This window comes from Ranitomeya variabilis, chromosome 7, assembly GCF_051348905.1.
Source record: "Ranitomeya variabilis isolate aRanVar5 chromosome 7, aRanVar5.hap1, whole genome shotgun sequence".
Lineage (NCBI taxonomy): Eukaryota > Metazoa > Chordata > Amphibia > Anura > Dendrobatidae > Ranitomeya > Ranitomeya variabilis.
In genome coordinates, this window is record NC_135238.1 from 233,889,789 (window position 1) to 233,916,599 (window position 26,811).

Here is a 26,811-nt window from a genome sequence, read left to right on the forward strand (position 1 = left end):
CAGGAGTCTGGAGAATAAGCAGCAGTGCAGGGAATATTGAGGCTTTACAGGAACTTCATGGATTTGTCAATAAAATGTAGCGACTTATGGAATGTTTACAATTGTTGTCAGTAACCATAAACATCCGACTAAAAGAAACAATATTGATGACATTTCTTTAGGATAGGAGAGACTATTCCTTTTAAGTAATATAATTATGGTTTTACTCTTCTCTCTTTATATTTCTAAGACTTTCATTTACTTTTGCAGCTGCTGCCTGACATTGAGGATTGCTGCTTAGCCTCAACCCATTATTATAAGTCTGGAGACCAGAATCAGAGGGACCTCTGATCCCAACAATTTAACCCTTTGATCCCCACAGTCAGGGGAAGTGGTGCTGCTCTTATCTGCACTGCTACATTGTATCAAACCTTCTGTGACCTAAACATTGTATATCCTTTCAAACTGTGAAAGGTTTTACAGCCCCATCATGCATGAAATTAATGAGACACAGACACCAGGTTCAAGATTTCTCTTTAGTTTTTGTTGCTTTTTCATCATTTGAAAGATTATTTTACAGTTCTTGATTTAAAATCACACACACAAAAAAGAAGGCACTTGAAAAGATTCCGCTTTTCTCACCAAATTTGTTAAGAAGATTAGCTCCCGTGTTCTCTCTGAAATCAGATATACAATAAAAATATAGAATATCATAAAAAATAATAACCTTCAGGAATATCGGCGGCCCCTTTAAGGGTTAAACATCCCCCTGTGTGTTTTCCTGTAGACAACCCGTGCAGAGCATTGCACCCGGATATTGATTCACTACGCTAGCGAATCTGATAGGACAGATAGTATTGCAGCCAGATAAATTCATTTTGGAAAGTGCCTGCAGCACAGAGGATTTCAGGTCATGTTTGATCAGCCGTTCTGTCCATGATTAACTCTTGTCTTTTATTGCAATAAGGCACTAATAAACATTTTTTGGGGATCAGTTAGCAATTCTTATAGATTAATCAATGGGATTATAGGTCAGATTTGATACTATTTTGGAAGCCAATGAAATAAATGAAGGGGACAATCTAGGTAAAACTGATACAATGTGGCCTGAGGAATCAGGGTATTAGATTAGTCATGCTCCAGTCCTTTCAGGATCTGAATTCATCACAACCTGGACTAGTCCTTAAGGTACTGATAGGGGATGTTAAATGACAGAATTCTGCAATTCTGTATTCACCACGAGGGGGAGCTCACTGCATATAGTTTATTATGGAGAGCACTGTGTAAACAGAGTGCCGTGAGCTCCCTCTAGTGGTGGCTGCAGGAAGTTAGAAGCAGAGGATTTGTAGTTCTGCATGAAAATGAGCTATAACTAATGAAATTTTGGACCTATTGAGATAAATAAACCTAAATTATTAAATGTTCAGAGGTGGATTCATTTATACACGCCCTTTCCATGGCAACTGTCCATGGTCCTATGTAGGACATGCAAAGCTTTGGGTACTGGCAAGCAGCACAGTTTCTTCCCGACACCTGCCTTTCTAATTGAGAGTGTCTACAAGAAAACACAAACTGTAGGGACAGACCTAGCACCGATCCCGTCCATGTCACTATCGCTCTAAAATCATATATACAGATATACATATTTATAGAGTGATAAACTACTTTATTAAAGAAACATAAAAGTTTTTATTTAGCGCTTGGTTGCCCCCTGGTGGACACACCACGCACAGCAATCAACTTTTTTTTTTTACGTTGCCTGTGCTGCAGCGGTTCCATGAACATTCCTGCCGTCCGTGTGAGACGAGTGACAATAAAACACTGCGCGTTAATGTCCGTTTTCCTCGGATTACAATCAAAATTGTGTTTTGAAAAAAAAAGAAAACGTCACTGGTTAAAAATAGTAGTAGCCCTGCGGTAAAATGTGCAACTCCAATACAGCAAGAGGACCGAGCGATGGGCTACTACTCTGACGGGAGGGGTATAATGGTGATTATATATTCACGCCGAGCCCCCAACCCCCCAGATCAATAATATTAATAAGGCACTGTGATGGAAACAAAGATTTAAGGCAAAAGGGTTAAAAGTCCAATTTGTGAATATTAGGAGGAGGTGAGAAGGCACAAATTTTGTAATACAAGGTGCCGCACTTAGCTTAATATATGTGCTCAGTCATCCAATCACATAGCCCCAATCATACAAGCACATGTGGCCGGATGCCGGACTGGCGGATATTCTTCACTATTGGACGTCCAAACAATTAAAGATTCGGATAGTCCTGCATTCAATAATCCATCCCTTTTGCCTTGCATTTGGGTACATGTCAGATCAAAAGATTTGCCAGACTATTGGAATTTAGACCCCCCAAAAACGAGGAAAGTGCACTTTCAGACCTCCCAGACCTAAAGATTGGCACCCTGCTTGTATGTTGCCACCCTACGATGTCCGACGCTAGAAGGCACTTTGCACCTCCACAAATCAGAGCAGAGGGGACGAGACGCCCGGAGTCTTCAGATCCATATTTCACAGAGCAGCCCGGTGACCGTACAGACTGAGGGCGACCTGTCAATCTAAAAAGACCGGAAAACCTCCCCAAAACCCAAGCCTATGTCGAAGCAGAATAACGAATACTACGTCCCCCAGATTTTCTGACACTTCTGTGGTTCTATGGTCCCTAAAATGTCCTTACTTTACAACAATAAAAAAAGTTCCAAAAATGTCAAACAATCCTAAAATCAAAATTTGTAAAATTTGCTGAATTATTTTTCATGATTACGAGTAATTAAGACCAGCAGACGGCCCGGACTGTGCCCTCCCATTAATATATCCTAATAGTGTATTCAAGTTATCATATGGAGATAAAAATGTGAAATTAACTTTCCCAAAATGCACATTTCTCACGGAAAAAAGAAATGATAAAAAGAAAAGTAAAAAAAAAAAGAAAAAGAAGAGAGAAAAAGAAGAGAGAAAAAAAAGAGAGAAAAAAAGAGAGAAAAAAAAAGAGAGAAAAAAAGAGACAGCGCCCAGCTGGCACTAGCTCAATCCCAACTGTGTCCAGCACAAAGGGAGACAACCCAGTGTGTGATCTGCCCCCCGTGCCCCCCGTGTCCCCCTGTGCTACTACACCCTACGTTCCACAAGAAAACAACAACAAAAGTAAAAAAAAAAACAATTCCCAACGCCGGCGGCCGTCCTAATAATCACAACACACAAACTCGTGAATCATTAATACTTTTCCTTGCGCCCCCGTATTGGCAGCAGGTCCTCAGAGGAGCAGAGAAGCTCCCACCAAGTCCAAAAACTGGGGCGGATCTTACCCACCCATCCCCCGAAAGAAAAGTGAAATAAATCTAAGTAAAAATAAAATTAAATCTATGATTTGGGATTAAAGACAAAGACATTTTTAGACAAATGCTTGAAAAGTGTCGCGAATTGTTGTTTAAGAAAATAAAATAATATTTTCATTTTTCTAAAGTTGTGAGAAATTTTCTGTCCCTTTTTCGCTAATTTAAAAAAAAAAAAAAAAAAAAAAAAAAAAAAAAAATATTTGTCAGAAATACTTAAGGGTTTTGGTATCAAAGCGGCAAAATGGGAACCACCAATCCCGTGAGCACCGTGGTGTTATATATCAGGTGCTGACCCCTCCCCCAGCTGGCAGCGGTAGTAGAGGCCACGCCCACTCTCCTGTCCTTCCACAGTCCGGCGCCGTGGTGAGTGCGCGCTACGGTCAGAAGCTCCGCCCCGGGCAGTCATTAGCTGGCAGTCCTGAGCTGCTTTAGAGCGCTGTACACGTCGTCCGCTCGGCTCAGCTTCTCAAAGAAGGGGATGAGGTCCAGCAGCTCCGTGTCGCTCATGTCATCAAACCAGGACACAACGGGCACCTGCGGAGGACAAAACAGGCGGTCACTCCAAGTCCTAGAAAATGGAAGACTCCTACAAGTGTCGGTTCCCCATCTGGTCCTTGATCCACGACACATCCCCTCGTGAAAACGCGCTGCTGACAATAGAGAGGATTCTTAGGCCGCCAGCAGCCGCCAAAGGGCAAGGATTGGGCTCCTGGGAACGTTCATCTGGCCGATCATCAGCCCATAGAAAAGAGGCAACTCACGGCCTCACATGACTCCTGTGCCAGCGCGGTGCCCGGCGTCGTGTCCTGTGCTGTACCCGCCGCACCTGATGGCCCCGGCCAGTTCTCTCCCACTAATCTGGACGTCAGACGCTGCACAATCACACTCACTACAAACACTGCTACATGGCAAGACGCACTCTCAGCTCTGCTACATCTGAACACTCGGTCCTGTCGGCTTTAGGAATAGCACAAGGGAATTCAGTGTGTCAGAGGTAGCAGAGCCAAGTCTGGGTCAGGTCAGATGTTACAGTCCTGCCGCAGATCTGACAAACTGAACTCTGCTACAACTGATAGACAGTTGTTGCGATGTTGCAGCGTACAGTCTACATCACACACATCTAGCCCTGCTACGTGTGACAGACCCCATACTGTTCAGTCAGATGTAGCAGTGATGCAGCAGTGTTGAGTCTGTCAGGTGTCAAAGTGATGCAGCACACTCATAACTGCCACATGACATACTAAACTCTGCTACATCTGATGGGGTGCAGGAGTGTTGATCTATTGGATGTAGAAGAGATTAGTATGTCAGATGTAAAGATGTGATGCATCACTTCTAGATCTGATAGAACTTGGACAGTACAGACTCTGCTGCCGCAGCACTCCGACAGGATAGACTCTACCGCGGCAGCACTCCGACAGGATAGATTCTGCCGCCGCAGCACTCCGACAGGATAGACTCTGCAGCCGCAGCACTCCGACAAGATAAACTGTGCCGCAGCAGCACTCAGACAAGATAAACTGTGCCGCAGCAGCACTCAGACAGGATAAGCTCTGCTGCCGCAGCACTCCAACAAGATAAACTCTGCCACAGCACTCCAACAGGATACACTCTGCCACCGCAGCACTCTGACAGGATAGACTCTACCGCCGCAGCACTCCGACAGGATAGACTCTACTGCCGCAGCACTCCGACAAGATAAACTGTGATGCAGCAGCACACCGACAGGATACACTCTGCCGCCGCAGCACTCCGACAAGATAAACTGTGATGCAGCAGCACACCGACAGGATAAGCTCTGCTGCCGCAGCACTCCGACAGCATAAGCTCTGCTGCCGCAGCACTCCAACAGCATAAGCTCTGCTACCGCAGCACTCCGACAGCATAAGCTCTGCTGCCGCAGCACTCCGACAAGATAAACTCTGCCACAGCACCCCAACAGGATACACTCTGCCACCGCAGCACTCCGACAGGACAGACTCTACCGCCGCAGCACTCTGACAAGATAGACTCTCCCGCCGCAGCACTCCGACAAGATAAACTGTGCCGCAGCCCCACACCGACAGGATAAGCTCTGCTGCCGCAGCACTCCAACAAGATAAACTCTGCCGCAGCAGCACCCCAATAGGATACACCCCAATAGGATACAGTCTGCCGCCGCAGCACTCCCACATGATAAACTCTGCCACCGCAGCACTCCGACAAGATAAACTGTGCCGCAGCAGCACTCCGACAGGATAAGCTCTGCTTCTGCAGCACTCCAATTAGATAACCTCTGCTGCCGCAGCACTCCAACAGGATACACTCTGCCGCCGCAGCACACCCACAGGATAAACTCTGCCGCCACAGCACTCCAACAGGATAAACGCTGCTTAATCACTACTACGTCTGACAGGACAGAGGAGTCAGATGTAGCAGAGTGTAGTATGTCATGTGTAGTAGTGTTTCAGCACAGTCAGCACTACTACATATGACGCACATGGGAACAACCCCGAAGTATTGGAGTCCATCACCAGGAATCAGAGAGGACAATGGTTTGTATTAGGCAATTGCTCACAATGTAGCCCCATAAACACACGGCCAAATCTGAGTCCCCCCATAACGATGGCTGCAACTAGAGGCATGTTAACCCTTTAACGACAAATCTTCCCTGAGAAGCCCTGACAGTCTGGCTAAGTCCATAGCTTCTTAAAGTGACAGGAGCCCTGTAATAGGTCTTACCGCGTTTTCCGGATGGAAGATGTAGGAAGCTGGGGAGTTGTCAATAATAACCAATTTATTCAGGTCCCTGCCCAGTCGACTCAGGTCCTTTACATAGTTCCCCCTGTGGAAGGCACAAGATTCCCGGAAAAGGCGGGCACGAAAGGCTCCCCATTTATCCAGCAGATCTGCAACTGGGTCAGCGTACTGCAAGCAATGAAAGACGGAGAGTGAGAGCGAGTAGGGATCCAACAGAATCATCAGCGGTGAGCACACGGGCTCAGACCACAAGCTCCAATGTACTGGGACTATGGCCTGCTGTAGGGACCATCAGGAGTAGGATATTGAGGTACATGGATCCCACCAATGTTTTGTGTGGCCTTCCCCTTTAAGGCTCACCTTTGCCAGGCTTGCGGTGAATAGAACGCACTCAAACATCTCCCCCATTCGTCTCAGGAACTCGTCTACGTGAGGCCTCTTTAACACGTAAACCTACAAGGGGGATGGGAGAGAGTTAGGAGAACAAGGAGGAAAGAGCGCTGGGGTATAATACAGGATGTAACTCAGGATCAGTAATGTAATGTATGTACACAGTGACTGCACCAGCAGAATAGTGAGTGCAGCTCTGGGGTATAATACAGGATGTAACTCAGGATCAGTAATGTAATGTATGTACACAGTGACTGCACCAGCAGAATAGTGAGTGCAGCTCTGGGGTATAATACAGGATGTAACTCAGGATCAGTAATGTAATGTATGTACACAGTGACTGCACCAGCAGAATAGTGAGTGCAGCTCTGGGGTATAATACAGGATGTAACTCAGGATCAGTAATGTAATGTATGTACACAGTGACTGCACCAGCAGAATAGTGAGTGCAGCTCTGGAGTATAATACAGGATGTAACTCAGGATCAGTAATGTAATGTATGTACACAGTGACTGCACCAGCAGAATAGTGAGTGCAGCTCTGGAGTATAATACAGGATGTAACTCAGGATCAGTAATGTAATGTGTGTACACAGTGACTGCACCAGCAGAATAGTAAGTGCAGCTCTGGGGTATAATACAGGATGTAACTCAGGATCAGTAATGTAATGTATGTACACAGTGACTGCACCAGCGAAATAGTGAGTGCAGCTCTGGGGTATAATACAGGATGTAACTCAGGATCAGTAATGTAATGTATGTACACAGTGACTGCAGCAGCAGAATAGTGAGTGCAGCTCTGGGGTATAATACAGGAGTAACTCAGGATCAGTAATGTAATGTATGTACACAGTGACTGCACCAGCAGAATAGTGAGTGCAGCTCTGGAGTATAATACAGGATGTAACTCAGGATCAGTAATGTAATGTGTGTCCACAGTGACTGCACCAGCAGAATAGTGAGTGCAGCTCTGGGGTATAATACAGGAGGTAACTCAGGATTAGTAATGTAATGTATGTACACAGTGACTGCACCAGCAGAATAGTGAGTGCAGCTCTGGGGTATAATACAGGAGGTAACTCAGGATCAGTAATGTAATGTATGTACACAGTGACTGCACCAGCAGAATAGTGAGTGCAGCTCTGGAGTATAATACAGGAGGTAACTCAGGATCAGTAATGTAATGTATGTACACAGTGACTGCACCAGCAGAATAGTGAGTGCAGCTCTGGAGTATAATACAGGATGTAACTCAGGATCAGTAATGTAATGTATGTACACAGTGACTGCACCAGCAGAATAGTGAGTGCAGCTCTGGAGTATAATACAGGAAGTAGTGCAGGACCAACATGCCAAAATATGTTTCCCGAATTTTGTTGTTTGTGGCCGGCGCTGACCACAAGTAATCAAGAATAGGCTGAAAGACAACACACAGCCTATCCTGGATTACTTGAAGCTAGCAGCGGTCCAATAAGGCGAGACAGACATTTGGACAATCTTCAGACTGTGGTCAGGTCGATTACAATTCCACCCTCAAATTTGGACGGTCACATGATAAATAAAAAAAGAGGGGCGATGATTTACCTGGTGAACCGTTCCATCAATCTCAACAGGAATGATAAAGTCGGCGTTATTGACCGGCTGAAAAATAAAATACAAATAAACCAACACAGTTGTACATGTTCAGGAAAACATTGATGTTTTCTTATTTCCAAAAACAGTGCCCCTTCTGTCCATAGGTTGTGTCTGGTACTGCAATTCAATGAACTGATCTGCAATACCAGACACAACCCATGGAGCGGGTGGCGCTGTGCTTCACATATTGATATACATGCTCGCTGGCACTAAATGGAAACATTACTGGTTACACCTGAAATCTGAAAACCTGTCCGGATCTTGTGCTGACAGCATGATAGAAGCGACACTTTGTATCAGTGACAAGCCACAGCCTTTGGTTTACATTCACTGACAGCAAACAAAGAATTTAGTTATAAGAAAGAGGCAGAACTTTCCGCTCGGCTTTATTCACACTGGATCAGACTTATCAGGATGATTCCTACTCGAAGATCCCGGTACAATAGTTTACCTTGAATGAACTGTGAACTAACGTCTCATCCAGATCAATGACCACACAGATCTTGCCGGCATCCTGCGGCTTCACCTCTGGCAGAAGATACTTAGTCACCTAAAAAGTAAAAAACAAAAACCTTAGAAACTTTCCATTGTGTCTCAATGACATAGAAGGTGAACAGCAGCAATAGCAAGAATTCCAGGACAGTTCCTGCCTTCTCCACTAGATGGTGCTGTATAAATATCAACCTGGCGAAACCTTAGTAATTACAAGGTGCAATATTCCCTTGTGATCTAGAAAGTTAATTAGTGCTGAGACGAGGATGTGATTAGATTCCCCAATTTACAGATCTTCTCTGTAGGCTTCATTCACACATCCCTGTAACACGTCCCGGGGCTTCTGTTTTTTTCTCGGACAACACACTGAGCACTAGAGTTTCACAAAGTCACAGGCACATCAGCTTTAAAAACAGGTCCGTGACCCTCAGAGCAGGTCCTGATCTCATCACATCTTGTGGGTCAGACTCGACCATTAGAGTCTATGGGGATGTGTGAAAGACGTACGAAACAAAGGAGACTGAACTTCAGAGAAACATTCTAGTTTCATCTGTTGTCAACTGATACATTGTTAAGAGTCAATGCATAAAAAAAGAGTTCAGACCATTTATACCAGCTTCAGAGGGAAAGAATCAACTGAGATAACACCTGATGGAAAAGACAAGTCTGTTTCTCTTTGATTGTTAAACTCACATGAATGTATCATTGTAGCTTAATTCTGCAAGTTGCTTATTTAAGAGCTGACATCTCACTACAACAGGCCATAGGATAGTCCTATTAGAGAAAATAATTTGTGACAAAGACCAAAGACAGTCATTCAGGGTTACTCATCAGCCAATCTGAAATGTGTGAGCCTTGTTATTTAAAAGGAAAGCTTACATCAAATCCAGAGCTGCGCTCACTATTCTGCTGGTGCAGTCACTGTGTACATACATTACATTACTGATCCTGAGTTACATCCTGTATTATACCCCAGAGCTGCACTCACTATTCTGCTGGTGCAGTCACTGTGTACATACATTACATTACTGATCCTGAGTTACATCCTGTATTATACCCCAGAGCTGCACTCACTATTCTGCTGGTGCAGTCACTGTGTACATACATTACATTACTGATCCTGAGTTACCTCCTGTATTATACCCCAGAGCTGCACTCACTATTCTGCTGGTGCAGTTACTGTATACATACAGTACATTACTGATCCTGAGTTACCTCCTGTATTATACCCCAGAGCTGCACTCGCTATTCTGCTGGTGCAGTCACTGTGTACATACATTACATTACTGATCCTGAGTTACATCCTGTATTATACTCCAGAGCTGCACTCACTATTCTGCTGGTGCAGTCACTGTGTACATACATTACATTACTGATCCTGAGTTACATCTTGTATTATACTCCAGAGCTGCACTCGCTATTCTGCTGGTGCAGTCACTGTGTACATACATTACATTACTGATCCTGAGTTACATCCTGTATTATACTCCAGAGCTGCACTCACTATTCTGCTGGTGCAGTTACTGTGTACAGAGTCATTACTGATCCTGAGTTACCCCGCAGCACATACAAGGAGCAGCGCTCACCTTGGGGACCGATCCATTCTCTTCTGTGAGGAGGGGGGCATTGTTATTAACAGGAAGGGGCTCGGCATCCTCATGACACAGACAGCAGAAGAGCGAGTGGAAGATGCTGCGACTCCGAGGCTTCTTGGAGGAGGAAGAGCCGTGGACACCTGAGGATAAAGAAAAGTAGGATATGAACCAGGGGTGATGGGGAAAGAGACCCCAATATCCTCACCACGGCAACGTAGTTAACCCCACACTCTCTTGTCAAGTGATTAGATCAATGGAACAGACAGCGGCCGGAACAGGAGGGATTACTGCGCCCTTAAGAGATGAGCGCAGATCATCGCACCGTAATCTGACTGCAGTTAACAAGATGTAATTCAATAGGAAAGATGGAGGTGGCAACAGCAGACAGCAATCCGGATCCACAGCGGTGTATCTAATCCTCTCCTGTGTGATACTGTCTGCTGAGCCGTGTATCTAATCCTATTCTGTGTGATACTGTCTGCTGAGCCATGTATCTAATCCTATCCTGTGTGATACTGTCTGCTGAGCCGTGTATCTAATCCTATCCTGTGTGATACTGACTGCAGAGCTGTGTATCTAATCCTATCCTGTGTGATACTGTCTGCTGAGCTGTGTATCTAATCCTATCCTGTGTGATACTGTCTGCTGAGCCGTGTATCTAATCCTCTCCTGTCTGATACTGTCTGCTGAGCCGTGTATCTAATCCTCTCCTGTGTGATACTGACTGCTGAGCTGTGTATCTAATCCTATCCTGTGTGATACTGACTGCTGAGCTGTGTATCTAATCCTATCCTGTGTGATACTGACTGCTGAGCTGTGTATCTAATCCTATCCTGTGTGATACTGTCTGCTGAGCTGTGTATCTAATCCTATCCTGTGTGATACTGTCTGCTGAGCTGTGTATCTAATCCTCTCCTGTGTGATACTGTCTGCTGAGCCGTGTATCTAATCCTCTCCTGTGTGATACTATACATCTCAAAAATCCAACCATGTAATTATAACCTCCAAATACTCATTACTAATTATCCACCATGTGTATCACAGAGGAAAAAAGAGGCAAAAACAAATCAACGTACTAGTAAAATTAAATAATTTTTTTCACATTTACACTTATTAAAATAAAACAAGGGAATTTCACATAATAACTGAGGGTAGAGCAAAGACAAGGGACTGTGAGAACTGGGACATATACAATTAATGCCGCACTTCACCTCATACATTTTGGTAATCAACAAACAATACTTTACAAAAGTGCCCAGTGCAATAAATTATTGTTATAATAACCACTTTGTAATATTATCATAATATACTATTAGATGTAAAGTGCCCAGTGCAAAGAGGTGCATTACCATCTGCTAATGCCCACGTCTCAACATCATCCTTTACTTACATGAGTATTTGTCCCGGTGTCAGGACCCTCAGATACCCCAGACAGCGCCATGTCACCGTACTGGCCTCCTCCACAGGAAGCCTGTGTGATACCACATATCGCTTTCTCTGTGTATCTAGTCCTATCTTGTGTGATACTGTCTGCTGAGCCGTGTATCTAATCCTATCTTGTGTGATACTGTCTGCTGAGCCGTGTATCTAATCCTATCCTGTGTGATACTGTCTGCTGAGCTTGTATCTAATCCTATCCTGTGTGATACGTCTGCTGAGCTGTGTATCTAATCCCTTCCTGTGTAATACTGTCTGCTGAGCCGTGTATCTAATCCTATCCTGTGTGATACTGTCTGCTGAGCCGTGTATCTAAGCCTCTCCTGTGTGATACTGTCTGCTGAGCCGTGTATCTAATCCTCTCCTGTGTGATACTGTCTGCTGAGCTGTGTATCTAATCCTCTCCTGTGTGATACTGTCTGCTGAGCCGTGTATCTAATCCTCTCCTGTGTGATACTGTCTGCTGAGCTGTGTATCTAATCCTATCCTGTGTGATACTGTCTGCTGAGCCGTGTATCTAATCCTATCCTGAGTGATACTGTCTGCTGAGCCGTGTATCTAATCCTATCCTGTGTGATACTGTCTGCTGAGCCTGTATCTAATCCTATCCTGTGTGATACGTCTGCTGAGCTGTGTATCTAATCCCTTCCTGTGTAATACTGTCTGCTGAGCTGTGTATCTAATCCTATCCTGTGTGATACTGACTGCTGAGCTGTGTATCTAATCCTGTCCTGTGTGATACTGTCTGCTGAGCCGTGTATCTAATCCTATCCTGTGTGATACTGTCTGCTGAGCTGTGTATCTAAGCCTCTCCTGTGTGATACTGTCTGCTGAGCCGTGTATCTAATCCTCTCCTGTGTGATACTGTCTGCTGAGCTGTGTATCTAATCCTCTCCTGTGTGATACTGTCTGCTAAGCCGTGTATCTAATCCTCTCCTGTGTGATACAGTCTGCTGAGCTGTGTATCTAATCCTATCCTGTGTGATACTGTCTGCTGAGCCGTGTATCTAATCCTATCCTGTGTGATACTGTCTGCTGAGCCGTGTATCTAATCCTATCCTGTGTGATACTGTCTGCTGAGCTGTGTATCTAATCCTCTCCTGTGTGATACTGTCTGCTGAGCCGTGTATCTAATCCTATCCTGTGTGATACTGTCTGCTGAGCTGTGTATCTAATCCTCTCCTGTGTGATACTGTCTGCTGAGCCGTGTATCTAATCCTATCCTGTGTGATACTGTCTGCTGAGCTGTGTATCTAATCCTATCCTGTGTGATACTGTCTGCTGAGCCGTGTATCTAATCCTATCCTGTATGATACTGTCTGCTGAGCCGTGTATCTAATCCTATCCTGTGTGATACTGTCTGCTGAGCTGTGTATCTAATCCTCTCCTGTGTGATACGTCTGCTGAGCCGTGTATCTAATCCTATCCTGTGTTATACTGCCTGCTGAGCCGTGTATCTAATCCCTTCCTGTGTGATACCACATATCGCTTTCTCTGTGTATCGGCTGATCCACCATTGGGTTATTATGTTGCTGAAGTCACAGAGTTCAGCTCTGGCCTCCCAGGAATGTGACTTCACCACTAGTTAATGCCCAACATGCTGGATTAACCCCTTCCATCACCTCAATATATGGCCCAAGAGGCGGCACCTCCAAATAAAAGTCACAGGCCAAAAGAGGGCAGGAGCGGCCGTGCAGAGCCCGGAGTGTCATCAGGGCACAGGGAAGCGGTGGCAGTGAAGGGGTTACTCACCGCTCCGGGTAATCAATAACCAAAGCTACAATCTTGGATTTGGTAACTGGCGTGTGACAACATGACCCTGTGGGCATCTGAACGTGCTCTGTGCAGTCAGGGTAAATGGCGGAGCAAGCAATGGGTAAAGTGACAAATGGGAGGGGAATCAGGAAATGAAGGCAGGAAGTAAATCAGGTGTCGATCGGTAGCGATCACCATTGATCTTTTGACAAAAGTGATGCAAAAATGCGGAAATGTTACATCCACAGACTCTGGAAAAATCGCATGGTGCACTGAATGTCGTCAGCCGAGACCCTCGCCACATTTTTGTTTCCCCTTTTTGAAGGCGACAAGAAAAAACTGTACGTTAACCAACCCGGCCAATATTGAGGGGCCTTCCACCCCGGACACAGGTCCTGGCGAGATGGAGAGACAACATAAGGCCGCGTTCACACAGTCAGTATTTGGTCAGTATTTTACATCAGTATTTGTAACCAAAACCAGGAGAGGAACATTCAGAGGAAAAGTCTAATAGAAACTCGTCACCAATTCTGGATTTATCACCCACTCCTGGTTTTGGCTACAAATACTGATGTAAAATCCTGACCAGATACTGGACGTGTGAACGTGGCCTAACAGCGAGATTCGAGGCTGAATCTGAGGCACCGGTCTATAAAGTCGGCCATATTGGGTTTTTTTTTAAATAAAGATCTAATATCAGTGAATAGTGGTCACATATAGAGAACGCCAGAGGTGGAAAGTAGCGGGGGTCACTGCCTGTTAGGCCTGTTTATTAGGCAATCCCTGCATGTGTTGTGGTTGTCTAAAAACTGGGAAACACGCAGCGGCGGGGACTCGGACATATTACAGGAGCTGCACGCCTAAAATGCTCGGATAACACGATATCTGAGCACGCTCCCTCATCATTAGCCACACGTCTTACTCTATGAATTCTTCATCTACCCCAGTGTATAACCTCCGGCCCCCCGCCATACAAATGTGACAGGTCAGCCGGTGGTGCAGAGCTCACTGATACCAGCAATAGTATGACTGCGCCCAGTGCACAAGCTCCATACAGACATGGAGGGAGAATATGAGCGGCCGCACAGATCCCGCGCTCAGCCCCATCTATCACCGCGGGGATGCTCTAGTGGAGATGGCTGTGCAGTATCAGCTGCTTATGTTACTGACCCTATAATGGATGTTTGCAGCGTTTATATATCAGCGAAATTCTTCTAATTCATTAGGGAAATTATTTTTGGATGGAAAAACATAGAAATGGCGGAGCCTCGTGTGAAACCCAGAAGACATAATACGAGGCGGCTCGTGTTCGCACTGGTGACCCCCTCCCTTTCCATCTCCAAACTTTCATTCATCTGCTGACTATAAAGTCTCTTCGGACGCCCCCGGCCCCCTCCAGTTTCCATGACACCCCAATGTTTTTTTTTCTATCCATCTTCCTCTATCTCCCACGATGCTCTGCTGCTGAGAACAGCCATTACTGCCCCCCTTGTCCGGCAGCCGTATCCGGCCTTTGCAGCCCTGCCAGAATACACAGACAGAGGAAGACCTTGGAGCCGAGAATATTAAACAGCTATCCGCACTCATATTCCTGGCGGCCATTTTGGGAAAGACGGGATTAAAGCCATAGTTCAGACAGTCTGTACAGTGCACTGCAGAGCATGGCATCAGAGGGACCACTACTACGACTGCACCCATGGAGGAGGATGACACTGCAGCTTTGGAAGTGACTGGAGTAGAACATGTAAATAAAGCGAGCTAGGCCTCATTTATCAAAACTGTGTTGCCCCTAGAAACCAATCACAGAACAGCTTACATTTCACCAGAGCTGTTTAAATCATGAAAGCTGCGATGTGATAGGTTGCTATGGGCATTAAAGACTGAAGACCTTAGTTGTGCCCCTAGCAACCAATCATAGAGCAGCTTTCATTTTATTGGAGCAGTTTGAATAATAAAAACTGCGCAGTGATTGGCTGCTTTGTTCGCCTGTTTTGATAACTGAGGGTTCTTGTCTGGTGAAGTTAAAGCTGCGCTGTGATTGGTTGTTAATATAGACAGCGTTTTTCCACCATGCTTTACACTGCAGCTCAATTTATTAACTGTATCTAAGCACAAGGTGAGCAGGTAGTCGCTGCATGGAGAGATTACAATCATACTGCAATAAAAATGGACAACGAGTTAACAAATAAAAAAGGGTTATAAAACAGAGGGTGTTGGTGTCAGAGGGGAGGGGCCTCGACAAAGGGGAGGGGTCTGGAGAAGAAAAATGAGCCCAGATTTCAGTCACACCTTATGGGAGAATTTCATGGAGAACAATAAAGCAGACGTCACATGAGGAAGTGAAGGCCAATAACCCCGGGTCACATATCAAACCTTCTGTGAACGTGCAGGACACAAACAGCGACCAACAGACCCCGTATAACTGCATGTCGCCAGCGCTCCCAGAATATGTCTGCACATCAGTACACGTCATTCTGGAGTGTACGGGCGGCATTACTGGTGCCATACTGGTGGTCACCCAGAGACAACTCATAGGATTTATAGGGAGAAATTACCAGAACCAGAGATCCTGTGACCACAGAAATCACGTGCCTAATTTACAGCACCATCACTGGCCCGTACCCCGAGTGTCGGCATCCTTACCCCGTACCCCGAGTGTCAGCATCCTTACCCCATACCCCGAGTGTCAGCATCCTTACCCCATACTCCGAGTGTCAGCATCCTTACCCCATACCCCGAGTGTCGGCATCCTTACCCCGTACCCCGAGTGTCGGCATCCTTCCCCCATACCCCGAGTGTCGGCATCCTTACCCCGTACCCCGAGTGTCGGAATCCTTACCCCGTACCCCGAGTGTCGGCATCCTTACCCCGTACCCCGAGTGTCGGAATCCTTCCACCGTACCCCGAGTGTCGGCATCCTTATCCCGTACCCCGAGTGTCGGCATCCTTCCACCGTACCCCGAGTGTCGGCATCCTTCCCCCGTACCCCGAGTGTCGGCATCCTTACCCCGTACCCCGAGTGTTGGCATCCTTCCCCCGTACCCCGAGTGTCGGCATCCTTCCCCCATACCCCGAGTGTCGGCATCCTTACCCCGTACCCCGAGTGTCGGAATCCTTACCCCGTACCCCGAGTGTCGGCATCCTTACCCCGTACCCCGAGTGTCGGAATCCTTCCACCGTACCCCGAGTGTCGGCATCCTTATCCCGTACCCCGAGTGTCGGCATCCTTCCACCGTACCCCGAGTGTCGGCATCCTTCCCCCGTACCCCGAGTGTCGGCATCCTTACCCCGTACCCCGAGTGTTGGCATCCTTCCCCCGTACCCCGAGTGTCGGCATCCTTCCCCCATACCCCGAGTGTTGGCATCCTTCCCCCGTACCCCGAGTGTCGGCATCCTTCCCCCGTACCCCGAGTGTCGGCATCCTTCCCCCGTACCCCGAGTGTCGGCATCCTTCCCCCGTACCCCGAGTGTCGGAATCCTTCCACCGTACCCCGAGTGTCGGCATCCTTCCCCCGTACCCCGAGTGTCGGCATCCTTCCCCCGTACCCCGAGTGTCGGCATCCTTCCCCCGTACCCCGAGTGTCGGCATCCTTACCCCGTACCCCGAGTGTCGGCATCCTTACCCCGTACCCAGAGTATCGGCATCCTTCCCCCGTACCCCAACTGTCGGCATCCTTCCCCGAGTGTTGGCATCCTTCCCCCGTACCCCGAGTGGTGGCATCCTTCCCCCGTACCCCGAGTGTCGGCATCCTTACCCCGTACCCCGAGTGTCGGCATCCTTACCCCGTACCCCGAGTGTCAGCATTCTTATCCCGTACCCCGAGTGTTGGAAATCCTTGCCCCGTACCCCGAGTGCCGTCATCCTTCCCCCGTACCCCGAGTGCCGGCATCCTTATCCCGTACCCCGATTGTCGGCATCCTTCCCCCGTACCCCAACTGTCGTCATCCTTCCCCCGTACCCCGAGTGTCGGCATCCTTACCCCGTACCCCGAGTGTCGGCATCCTTACCCCGTACCCTGAGTGTCGGCATCCTTGCCCCATACCCCGAGTGTAGGCATCCTTACCCCGTACCCCGAGTATCATTATCCTGTACCTCAAATATCAGCGTCATTATAGACCGTACCAGAGTGTCAGAGTCATCATCTCGTACCCAAGAGTCTGTGTATCTTATCTTGTACCCCATTTGTCACTTTATCATTATCCTGTACACCCCATGTGTCAGGGTCTCATTATTCCGTACTTCACGTGTCAGTGCATCATTATCCTGTACCCCCTGTGTCAGTGCATTATTATATTGTACCCCCAGTGTCGGGGTCATTATCCTGTACCCCCAGTGTCATTATCCTGTACCCCAAGTGTCAGCGTCATTATCCTGTACCCCGAGTGTCAGCGTCATTATCCTGTACCCCGAGTGTCAGTGTCATTATCCTGTACCCCGAGTGTCAGTGTCATTATCCTGTACCCCCAGTGTCAGTGTCATTATCCTGTACCCCGAGTATCAGCATCATTATCCTGTACCCCAAGTGTCAGTGTCATTATCCTGTACCCCGAGTATCAGTGTCATTATCCTGTACCCCGAGTATCAGCATCATTATCCTGTACCCCAAGTGTCAGTGTCATTATCCTGTACCCCGAGTATCAGCGTCATTATCCTGTACCCCGAGTATCAGCGTCATTATCCTGTACCCCGAGTATCAGCATCATTATCCTGTACCCCAAGTGTCAGTGTCATTATCCTGTACCCCGAGTATCAGCGTCATTATCCTGTACCCCAGTGTCAGTGTCATTATCCTGTACCCCGAGTATCAGCGTCATTATCCTGTACCCCAGTGTCAGTGTCATTATCCTGTACCTCGAGTATCAGCGTCATCATCCTGTACCCCAGTGTCAGTGTCATTATCCTGTACCCCGAGTGTCAGTGTCATTATCCTGTACCCCGAGTATCAGCATCATTATCCTGTACCCCAAGTGTCAGTGTCATTATCCTGTACCCCGAGTATCAGCGTCATTATCCTGTACCCCCAGTGTCAGTGTCATTATCCTGTACCCCGAGTATCAGCGTCATTATCCTGTACCCCAGTGTCAGTGTCATTATCCTGTACCTCGAGTATCAGCGTCATCATCCTGTACCCCAGTGTCAGTATCCTGTACCCCGAGTGTCAGTGTCATTATCCTGTACCCCGAGTATCAGCGTCATTATCCTGTACCCCAGTGTCAGTGTCATTATCCTGTACCCCAAGTGTCAGTGTCATTATCCTGTACCCCGAGTATCAGCGTCATTATCCTGTACCCCAGTGTCAGTGTCATTATCCTGTACCCCAAGTGTCAGTGTCATTATCCTGTACCCCCAGTGTCAGTGTCATTATCCTGTACCCCAAGAGTCATTATCGTGTACCCCAACTGTCAGTGTCATTATCTTGTACCCAAATGTTAGTGTCATTATCCTGTACCCCAAGAGTCATTATCCTGCACCCTAAGTATCAGTGTCATTATCCTGTACCCCAAGAGTCATTATCCTGTACCCTGAGTGTCAGTGTCATTATCCTGTACCCCCAGTGTCAGTGTCATTATCCTGTACCCCCAGTGTCAGTGTCTTTATCCTGTACCCCCAGTGTCAGTGTAATTATCCTGTACCCCCAGTGTCAGTGTCATTCTCCTGTACCCCCAGTGTCAGTGTCATTATCCTGTACCCCGAGTGTCGGTGTCATTATCCTGTACCCCCAGTGTCAGTGTCTTTATCCTGTACCCCCAGTGTCAGTGTAATTATCCTGTACCCCCAGTGTCAGTGTCATTCTCCTGTACCCCCAGTGTCAGTGTCTTTATCCTGTACCCCCAGTGTCAGTGTCTTTATCCTGTACCCCCAGTGTCAGTGTAATTATCCTGTACCCCCAGTGTCAGCGTCATTCTCCTGTACCCCCAGTGTCAGTGTCATTATCCTGTACCCCAGTGTCAGTGTCATTATCCTGTACCCCAGTGTCAGTGTCATTATCCTGTACCCCAGTGTCAGTGTCATTATCCTGTACCCCCAGTGTCAGTGTCATTATCCTGTACCCCCAGTGTCAGTGTCATTATCCTGTACCCCGAGTGTCAGTGTCATTATCCTGTACCCCAGTGTCAGTGTCATTATCCTGTACCCCCAGTGTCAGCGTCATTATGCTGTACCCCAAGCGTCAATGTGATTCAGTGTCCTGAACGGAAAATGTCACAGACCGTGTCCTATCCTTACAGTATGGGAGGACGTTGGGGATGTTATTTTCCCTATTTAGGAGGCCACTCCTGCATTAAAGACGTCTCCCCACAATAACGCAGCCACACAGGCTCTTAGATGTGGAGTGCGCCCCCTGCAGTGTGGACGGGGAAGCTGACAATACTTCCTGGGTGATAAATGACAGGAGATATTGAAGGTTATATCAACATTTATCTCTGGTCTTGACATCCGCATCGATCAGACCAAGCAGGTGAACGAGTTCTCATATAACGCGACCCTCACTCATCACCGTGTAGCCATGGAGACCTGCCTCTTCTGCTGCCTGGAAAGCTGGGTGACAACCCCTGCCCATCCTAGTGGCGGCACAGCAGACCCTGGATGTGCGATGCTGCTGCCCATCTGTGCAGAGTTACCACTGAGGGGTTTAGGATGCTGGACCACTGGCCACGTTGGTTGTCACCCAGCTTTCCCAGAAGCACTTAGAGGACAATTCCTTACATTGTGCTCACACTCTGCTTCATTTCTGAAGAGTCAGGATAAACTTTTCCTGAATCCTCTGGATATTTTTCAGATCTGCAGATCATCTTCTGTTCCCTGTTGGAGCTCCATTTCATGGATGCAGAAGGAAAGGCTCGGATCAGCGACACCACGAACTTCTCAGTGCTCGCAGAAGCAGGGGAAAGGCGCCTCTTGTGCACGTCGCTCACCTCCCTGCGTGGGCAGCAAGTGGCAGCCACACCCGAACACCCTGCCAGGACACAGGCAGCTAGTACAGACCGCGGCGGGCTCCCCAGGTTCCCAGTATGAGAGCGTGCACTGGAGACATATAGGGTTAGATCCTTTTCTGGGAAAGCTGGGTAACAAAGAAGGTCAATGCAGAATCCAATACCGCAAACTGCCCATGAAAATTCAGCTCCACAAGCATTACATAAGGAGAGTGAGAGGAGCGCTGAGCCCCATACCCCTCTACTATGCAACCACAAAAACAGACAGGACACAACTATTTATGTTACTGTCCCTCTAAGAAAAGCCTGAGGAAATGTCAAAAGGGCGATTTACTCATCAACCTCGTGTTACTGTTTATGAACACAGCCATTTCCCAGATAAAGGGAATGCACAAAATGGGAAAATTGGGGCAGAATTGCCAATTGTACAGCACCAGACACCTCGCTCAATATATGTACTAAGCAGCTAACGCCGAGTCGTAGACGGCGCAAAATGTATTAATGGGGTAAAGCAATATTCTCGGTGTAAGATACTGGTATAAAGTGAGCCAACCAAGAAGTGATGACAGAAAGAAAAAGCATTGAGGGTCTGTTACTATTTTATCCAATCAACACAAACCTCTGATAACAGAAGCAGGTTGTTACATTTTACTTGCACTAATACATTGTATCAACTTGGAGTCCAGACTGTTTAAAGGGGTATTCCATCTAATGATGGCATATAGCCAGGAAAACCATAACTTTATGACTTCTGGGGGTCAGACTTTTGAACCCCTGATCCTGGAAGTGAAGGAGAAGCAACATTGTGGCCTCTACGGATATGTGAACACCAGGGCCCCCAACACAACATCCAGACGGCAGTGTGGCCATATTCACCTAAATGAAGGTGTGCTGCTCCTCTGCACTGTGGCCAAAAACAACAGGTGTGAACGACCCCCAACAATAAATCAGCGCCAAGACACTTTGATCAGTGGCAGTCCCAGAGGTCAGATCACAACCAATCAGAAAAGGATGGCGTATCTGAGTGACGCTATTAAATTACATGATTAGTTACACTTTTAAATATTGTAAATACTAAAAAAAGATTATGTGGACCTGCAAGGACATGAGAGTTTAGGTTTAGCATGAATTTTCTGGGACCAGATTTATATGGACGGAGTCGTAGTTATATTCTTGTATATAGGGGCAGTATTATAGTAGTTATATTCTTGTACATAGGGGCAGTATTATAGTAGTTATATTCTTGTACATAGGGGCAGTATTATAGTAGTTATATTCTTGTACATAAGGGGCTGTATTATAGTAGTTATATTCTTGTACATAAGGGGCTGTATTATAGTAGTTATATTCTTGTACATAAGGGGCTGTATTATAGTAGTTATATTCTTGTACATAGGGGGCAGTATTATAGTAGTTATATTCTTGTAGATAGGGGCAGTATTATAGTAGTTATATTCTTGTACATAGGGGCAGTATTATAGTAGTTATATTCTTGTACATAGGAGCAGTATTATAGTAGTTATATTCTTGTACATAGGGGCAGTATTATAGTAGTTATATTCTTGTACATAGGAGCAGTATTATAGTAGTTATATTCTTGTACATAAGGGGCTGTATTATAGTAGTTATATTCTTGTAGATAGGGGCAGTATTATAGTAGTTATATTCTTGTACATAGGGGCAGTATTATAGTAGTTATATTCTTGTACATAGGAGCAGTATTATAGTAGTTATATTCTTGTACATAAGGGGCTGTATTATAGTAGTTATATTCTTGTACATAGGAGCAGTATTATAGTAGTTATATTCTTGTACATAGGTGCAGTATTATAGTAGTTATATTCTTGTACATAGGGGGCAGTATTATAGTAGTTATATTCTTGTACATAGGGGCAGTATTATAGTAGTTATATGCTTGTACATAGGAGCAGTATTATAGTAGTTATATTCTTGTACATAGTGGCAGTATTATAGTAGTTATATTCTTGTACATAGGGGCAGTATTATAGTAGTTATATTCTTGTACATAGGGGGCTGTATTATGGTAGTTATATTCTTGTACATAGGAGCAGTATTATAGTAGTTATATTCTTGTACATAAGGGGCTGTATTATAGTAGTTATATTCTTGTACATAGGAGCAGAATTATAGTAGTTATATTCTTGTACATAGGAGCAGTATTATAGTAGTTATATTCTTGTACCTAGGAGCAGTATTATAGTAGTTATATTCTTGTACATAGCAGTATTATAGCAGTTATATTCATGTATATAGGGGCAATATTATAGCAGTTATATTCTTGTACATGGGGCAGTATTATAGTAGTTATATTCTTGTACATAGGGGCAGTATTATAGTAGTTATATTCTTGTACATATGAGCAGTATTATAGTAGTTATATTCTTGTACATAAGGGGCAGTATTATAGTAGTTATATTCTTGCACATAGGGGCAGTATTATAGTAGTTATATTCTTGTACATAGGGGCAGTATTATAGTAGTTATATTCTTGTACATAGGGGCAGTATTATAGTAGTTATATTCTTGTACATAGGGGCAGTATTATAGTAGTTATATTTTTGTACATAGGGGCAGTAATATAGTAGTTATATTCTTGTACATAGGAGCAGTATTATAGTAGTTATATTCTTGTACATAGGAGCAGTATTATAGTAGTTATATTCTTGTACATAGGGGCAGTATTATAGTAGTTATATTCTTGTACATAGGAGCAGTATTATAGTAGTTATATTCTTGTACATAGGAGCAGTATTATAGTAGTTATATTCTTGTACATAAGGGGCAGTATTATCTATATATATAATTGTCTAAGGGTACTTCCGTCTTTCTGTCTGCAACTAACGTCATGGAAATCCCGCGTCGTTGATTGGTCTCGCCAGCTGCCTGTCATGGCTGCTGCGACCAATCAGCGATGGGCACAGTCCGATTAGTCCCTCCCTACTCCCCTGCCCGGCGCCCGCATACTCCCCTCCAGTCACCGCTCACACAGTGTTAATGCCAGCGGTAACGGATCGCATTATGCCGCGGGTAACGCACTCCGTTACCGCTGCTATTAACCCTGTATGTCCCCAACTTTTACTATTGATGCTGCCTAAGCAGCATCAATAGTAAAAATATGTAATGTTAAAAATAATAAAAAAACAAAAAACCTGCTATTCTCACCCTCCGTCGTCCGATGATGTGCTTGCGCCTGCCGCCATCTTCCGTTCCCAGAGATGCATTGCGAAATTACCCAGAAGACTTAGCGGTCTCATGAGACCGCTAAGTCTTCTGGGTAATTTTGCAATGCATCCTGGGAACGGAAGATGGCGGCTGCCGCGCGCGAATAGCCAGAGCTTCGGTGGATCCCGGCGGGTGAGTATATCACTATTTTTTATTTTAATAATTTTTTTTTAACAGGGATATGGTGCCCACACTGCTAAATACTACGTGGGCTGTGTGATATACTGCGTGGGCTGTGCTATATACTACATGGGCAGTGTTATATACTACGTGGGCTGTGCTATATACCACATGGGCAGTGTTATATACTACGTGGGCTGTGCTATATACTACATGGGCAGTGTGATATATTGCGTGGGCTGAGTGATATACTGCGTGGCTGTGTTATATACTACGTCGCCTGTGTTATATACTGCGTGGCTGCTATATACTGCGTGGGCTGTGTTATATAGTACGTGGGCTGTGTACTATGCTGTTTGGGCTGTGTTATATACTACGTGGCCTGTATTAACGCATCGAGTATTCTAGAATATGTATGTATGTATATAGCACAGGCCACGTAGTATTTGTCTGCTATATACTACATGGCTCCTATATACTACGTGGCCTGATAGCCCTTCCTCCCGACTTCCCAGCCCTCCACCTTCAAAACCAACTTCTCCACCATTACAGAAGATCAACTCTCCACTCTACTCTCAAGATCGCATCTCACCACCTGTGCACTTGACCCGCTCTCTTCCCACTTCATCCCAAACCTCACCACAGTCTTCATCCCAACCCTAACCCATCTCTTCAACCTATCACTAACAACTGGTGTTTTCCCCTCAAGCTTTAAACATGCCTCCATCACACCTATCCTCAAAAAACCCTCTCTTGACCCATCCTCTGTATCTAGCTATCGCCCTATATCACTTCTCCCTTATGCCTCAAAACTACTGGAACAACACGTCTACCTTGAACTGTCCTCCCATCTCTCTTCTTGCTCCCTCTTTGACCGCTTACAATCTGGCTTCCGGTTACACCACTCCACTGAAACTGCCCTAACTAAGGTCACCAATGACCTCCTAACCGCCAAGAGCAAGCGACACTACTCTGTCCTCCTCCTCGACCTGTCGGCTGCCTTTGACACAGTGGACCATTCCCTATTATTACAGACCCTCTCATCCCTTGGCATCACAGACTTGGCCCTATCCTGGATCTCCTCATACCTAACAGACCGGACATTCAGCGTCTCCCACTCACACACCACCTCCTCACCTCGCCCCCTATCTGTCGGAGTCCCACAAGGTTCAGTCCTGGGGCCCCTGCTCTTCTCCATTTACACCTTTGGCCTGGGACAGCTCATAGAATATCATGGCTTTCAGTATCACCTCTATGCTGATGACACACAGATCTACATCTCTGTACCAGATATCACCTCCCTACTAACCAGAATCCCTCAATGTCTGTCCACTATTTCATCCTTCTTCTCCGCTAGATTTCTCAAACTTAACATGGACAAAACAGAATTCATCATCTTTCCCCCATCTCACGCGACCCCCCCAACGAACCTATCCATTACAGTAAATGGCTGCCCACTCTCCCCAGTCCCACAAGCTCGCTGCCTCGGGGTTATCCTTGACGCTGATCTCTCCTTCAAACCACATATCCAAGCCCTTGCCTCCTCCTGCCGTCTTCAACTCAAAAATATTTCCCGGATCCGTACATTCCTAAACCAAGAATCTGCAAAAACCCTAGTCCATGCCCTCATCATCTCTCGCCTTGACTACTGCAACCTCCTGCTCTGTGGCCTCCCCTCTAACACTCTCGCACCCCTCCAATCTATTCTAAACTCTGCTGCCCGACTAATCCACCTGTCCCCCCGCTATTCCCCGGCCTCTCCCCTCTGTCAATCCCTTCACTGGCTCCCCATTGCCCAGAGACTCCAGTACAAAACCCTAACCGTGACGTACAAAGCCATCCACAACCTGTCTCCTCCATACATCTGTGACCTCATCTCCCGGTACTTTCCTACACGCAACCTCCGATCCTCACAAGATCTCCTTCTCTACTCCCCTCTTATCTCCTCTTCCCACAATCGTATACAAGATTTCTCTCGCGTATCACCCCTACTCTGGAACCTTCTACCACAACACATCAGACTCTCGCCTACCATCGAAACCTTCAAAAAGAACCTGAAGACCCACCTCTTCCGACAAGCCTACAACCTGCAGTAACCACCGATCAACCAAACCGCTGCACGATCAGCTCTATCCTCACCTACTGTATCCTCACCCATCCCTTGTAGACTGTGAGCCCTCGCGGGCAGGGTCCTCTCTCCTCCTGTACCAGTCGTGACTTGTATTGTTTAAGATTATTGTACCTGTTTTTATTATGTACACCCCTCCTCACATGTAAAGCGCCATGGAATATATGACACTTAATAATAAATAACACAGGTCAACAAAAAAAAAAAATTTTTTCTGGTGTCCAAAATATTTTAATGAATTTGGGGTATTTTTGGGGTGCTGATTCTGAATATGTCATCAGTTTTGCCAGATTGGCTCAAGTTTTTGAGATTTTTGGTATCTTATTTATAGCACTTGTTGGTAAATGCGTCGCATCATCTCATTAATTTCTTTGGATTAGTACTTGAACTGAGCAGTTCTCAATATAGTTTTGTGTTAATTAGTGTTCTAAAAGTTTGTTCATAGCTTGATTTTTGCACTAACTTTATGTTGTTGTCTGTTTTCCAGTGAAAAGCATGAACTCATCAAGAAGAAGTTGTCTTAACGATCCAGACTCATTCTGTTACATTTGTGGTGAATACACACTGCCAAAACATAGAAGAAACATAACAGACTTCGTAAAAAAAAGTGTATTTTGCCTATTTTGGGGTTATGCTTGGGGACCAAGACAAGTTTTGGGCATGATGATTTTTTGGCTCTCTCCACACCATTGGAACACCAAATTTGAAGCTTTTTCTTTGTCCTTTGCTCCATTTTCATAATAATTCGATACATGCTTTGCACACTATGTGTGGTGCCCAAAACTTGTCTTGGTCCCCAAGCATAACCCCAAAATAGGCAAAATACACTTTTTTTACGAAGTCTGTTATGTTTCTTCTATGTTTTGGCAGTGTGTATTCACCACAAATGTAACAGAATGAGTCTGGATCGTTAAGACAACTTCTTCTTGATGAGTTCATGCTTTTCACTGGAAAACAGACAACAACATAAAGTTAGTGCAAAAATCAAGCTATGTACAAACTTTTAGAACACTAATTAA

At 45.8% G+C, this 26,811-nt stretch overlaps 1 protein-coding gene across 1 annotated transcript in view; it reads right to left on the reverse strand.

The window, feature by feature from the left end:
* Nucleotides 1-501: 501 nt before the first annotated feature.
* Nucleotides 502-26,811, reverse strand: part of CTDSP1 (CTD small phosphatase 1) — a 31,613-nt gene continuing 5,303 nt past the window's right edge. The window contains exons 2-7 of the mRNA XM_077273199.1: nt 10,168-10,316; nt 8,541-8,639; nt 8,039-8,095; nt 6,426-6,518; nt 6,048-6,233; nt 502-3,860 (exon numbers count right to left, since the gene is read on the reverse strand). Of these exons, the coding sequence (XP_077129314.1) occupies nt 3,732-3,860; nt 6,048-6,233; nt 6,426-6,518; nt 8,039-8,095; nt 8,541-8,639; nt 10,168-10,316 (713 nt within the window). The 3' untranslated portion in view covers nt 502-3,731. The remainder of the gene's footprint in view (nt 3,861-6,047; nt 6,234-6,425; nt 6,519-8,038; nt 8,096-8,540; nt 8,640-10,167; nt 10,317-26,811) is intronic.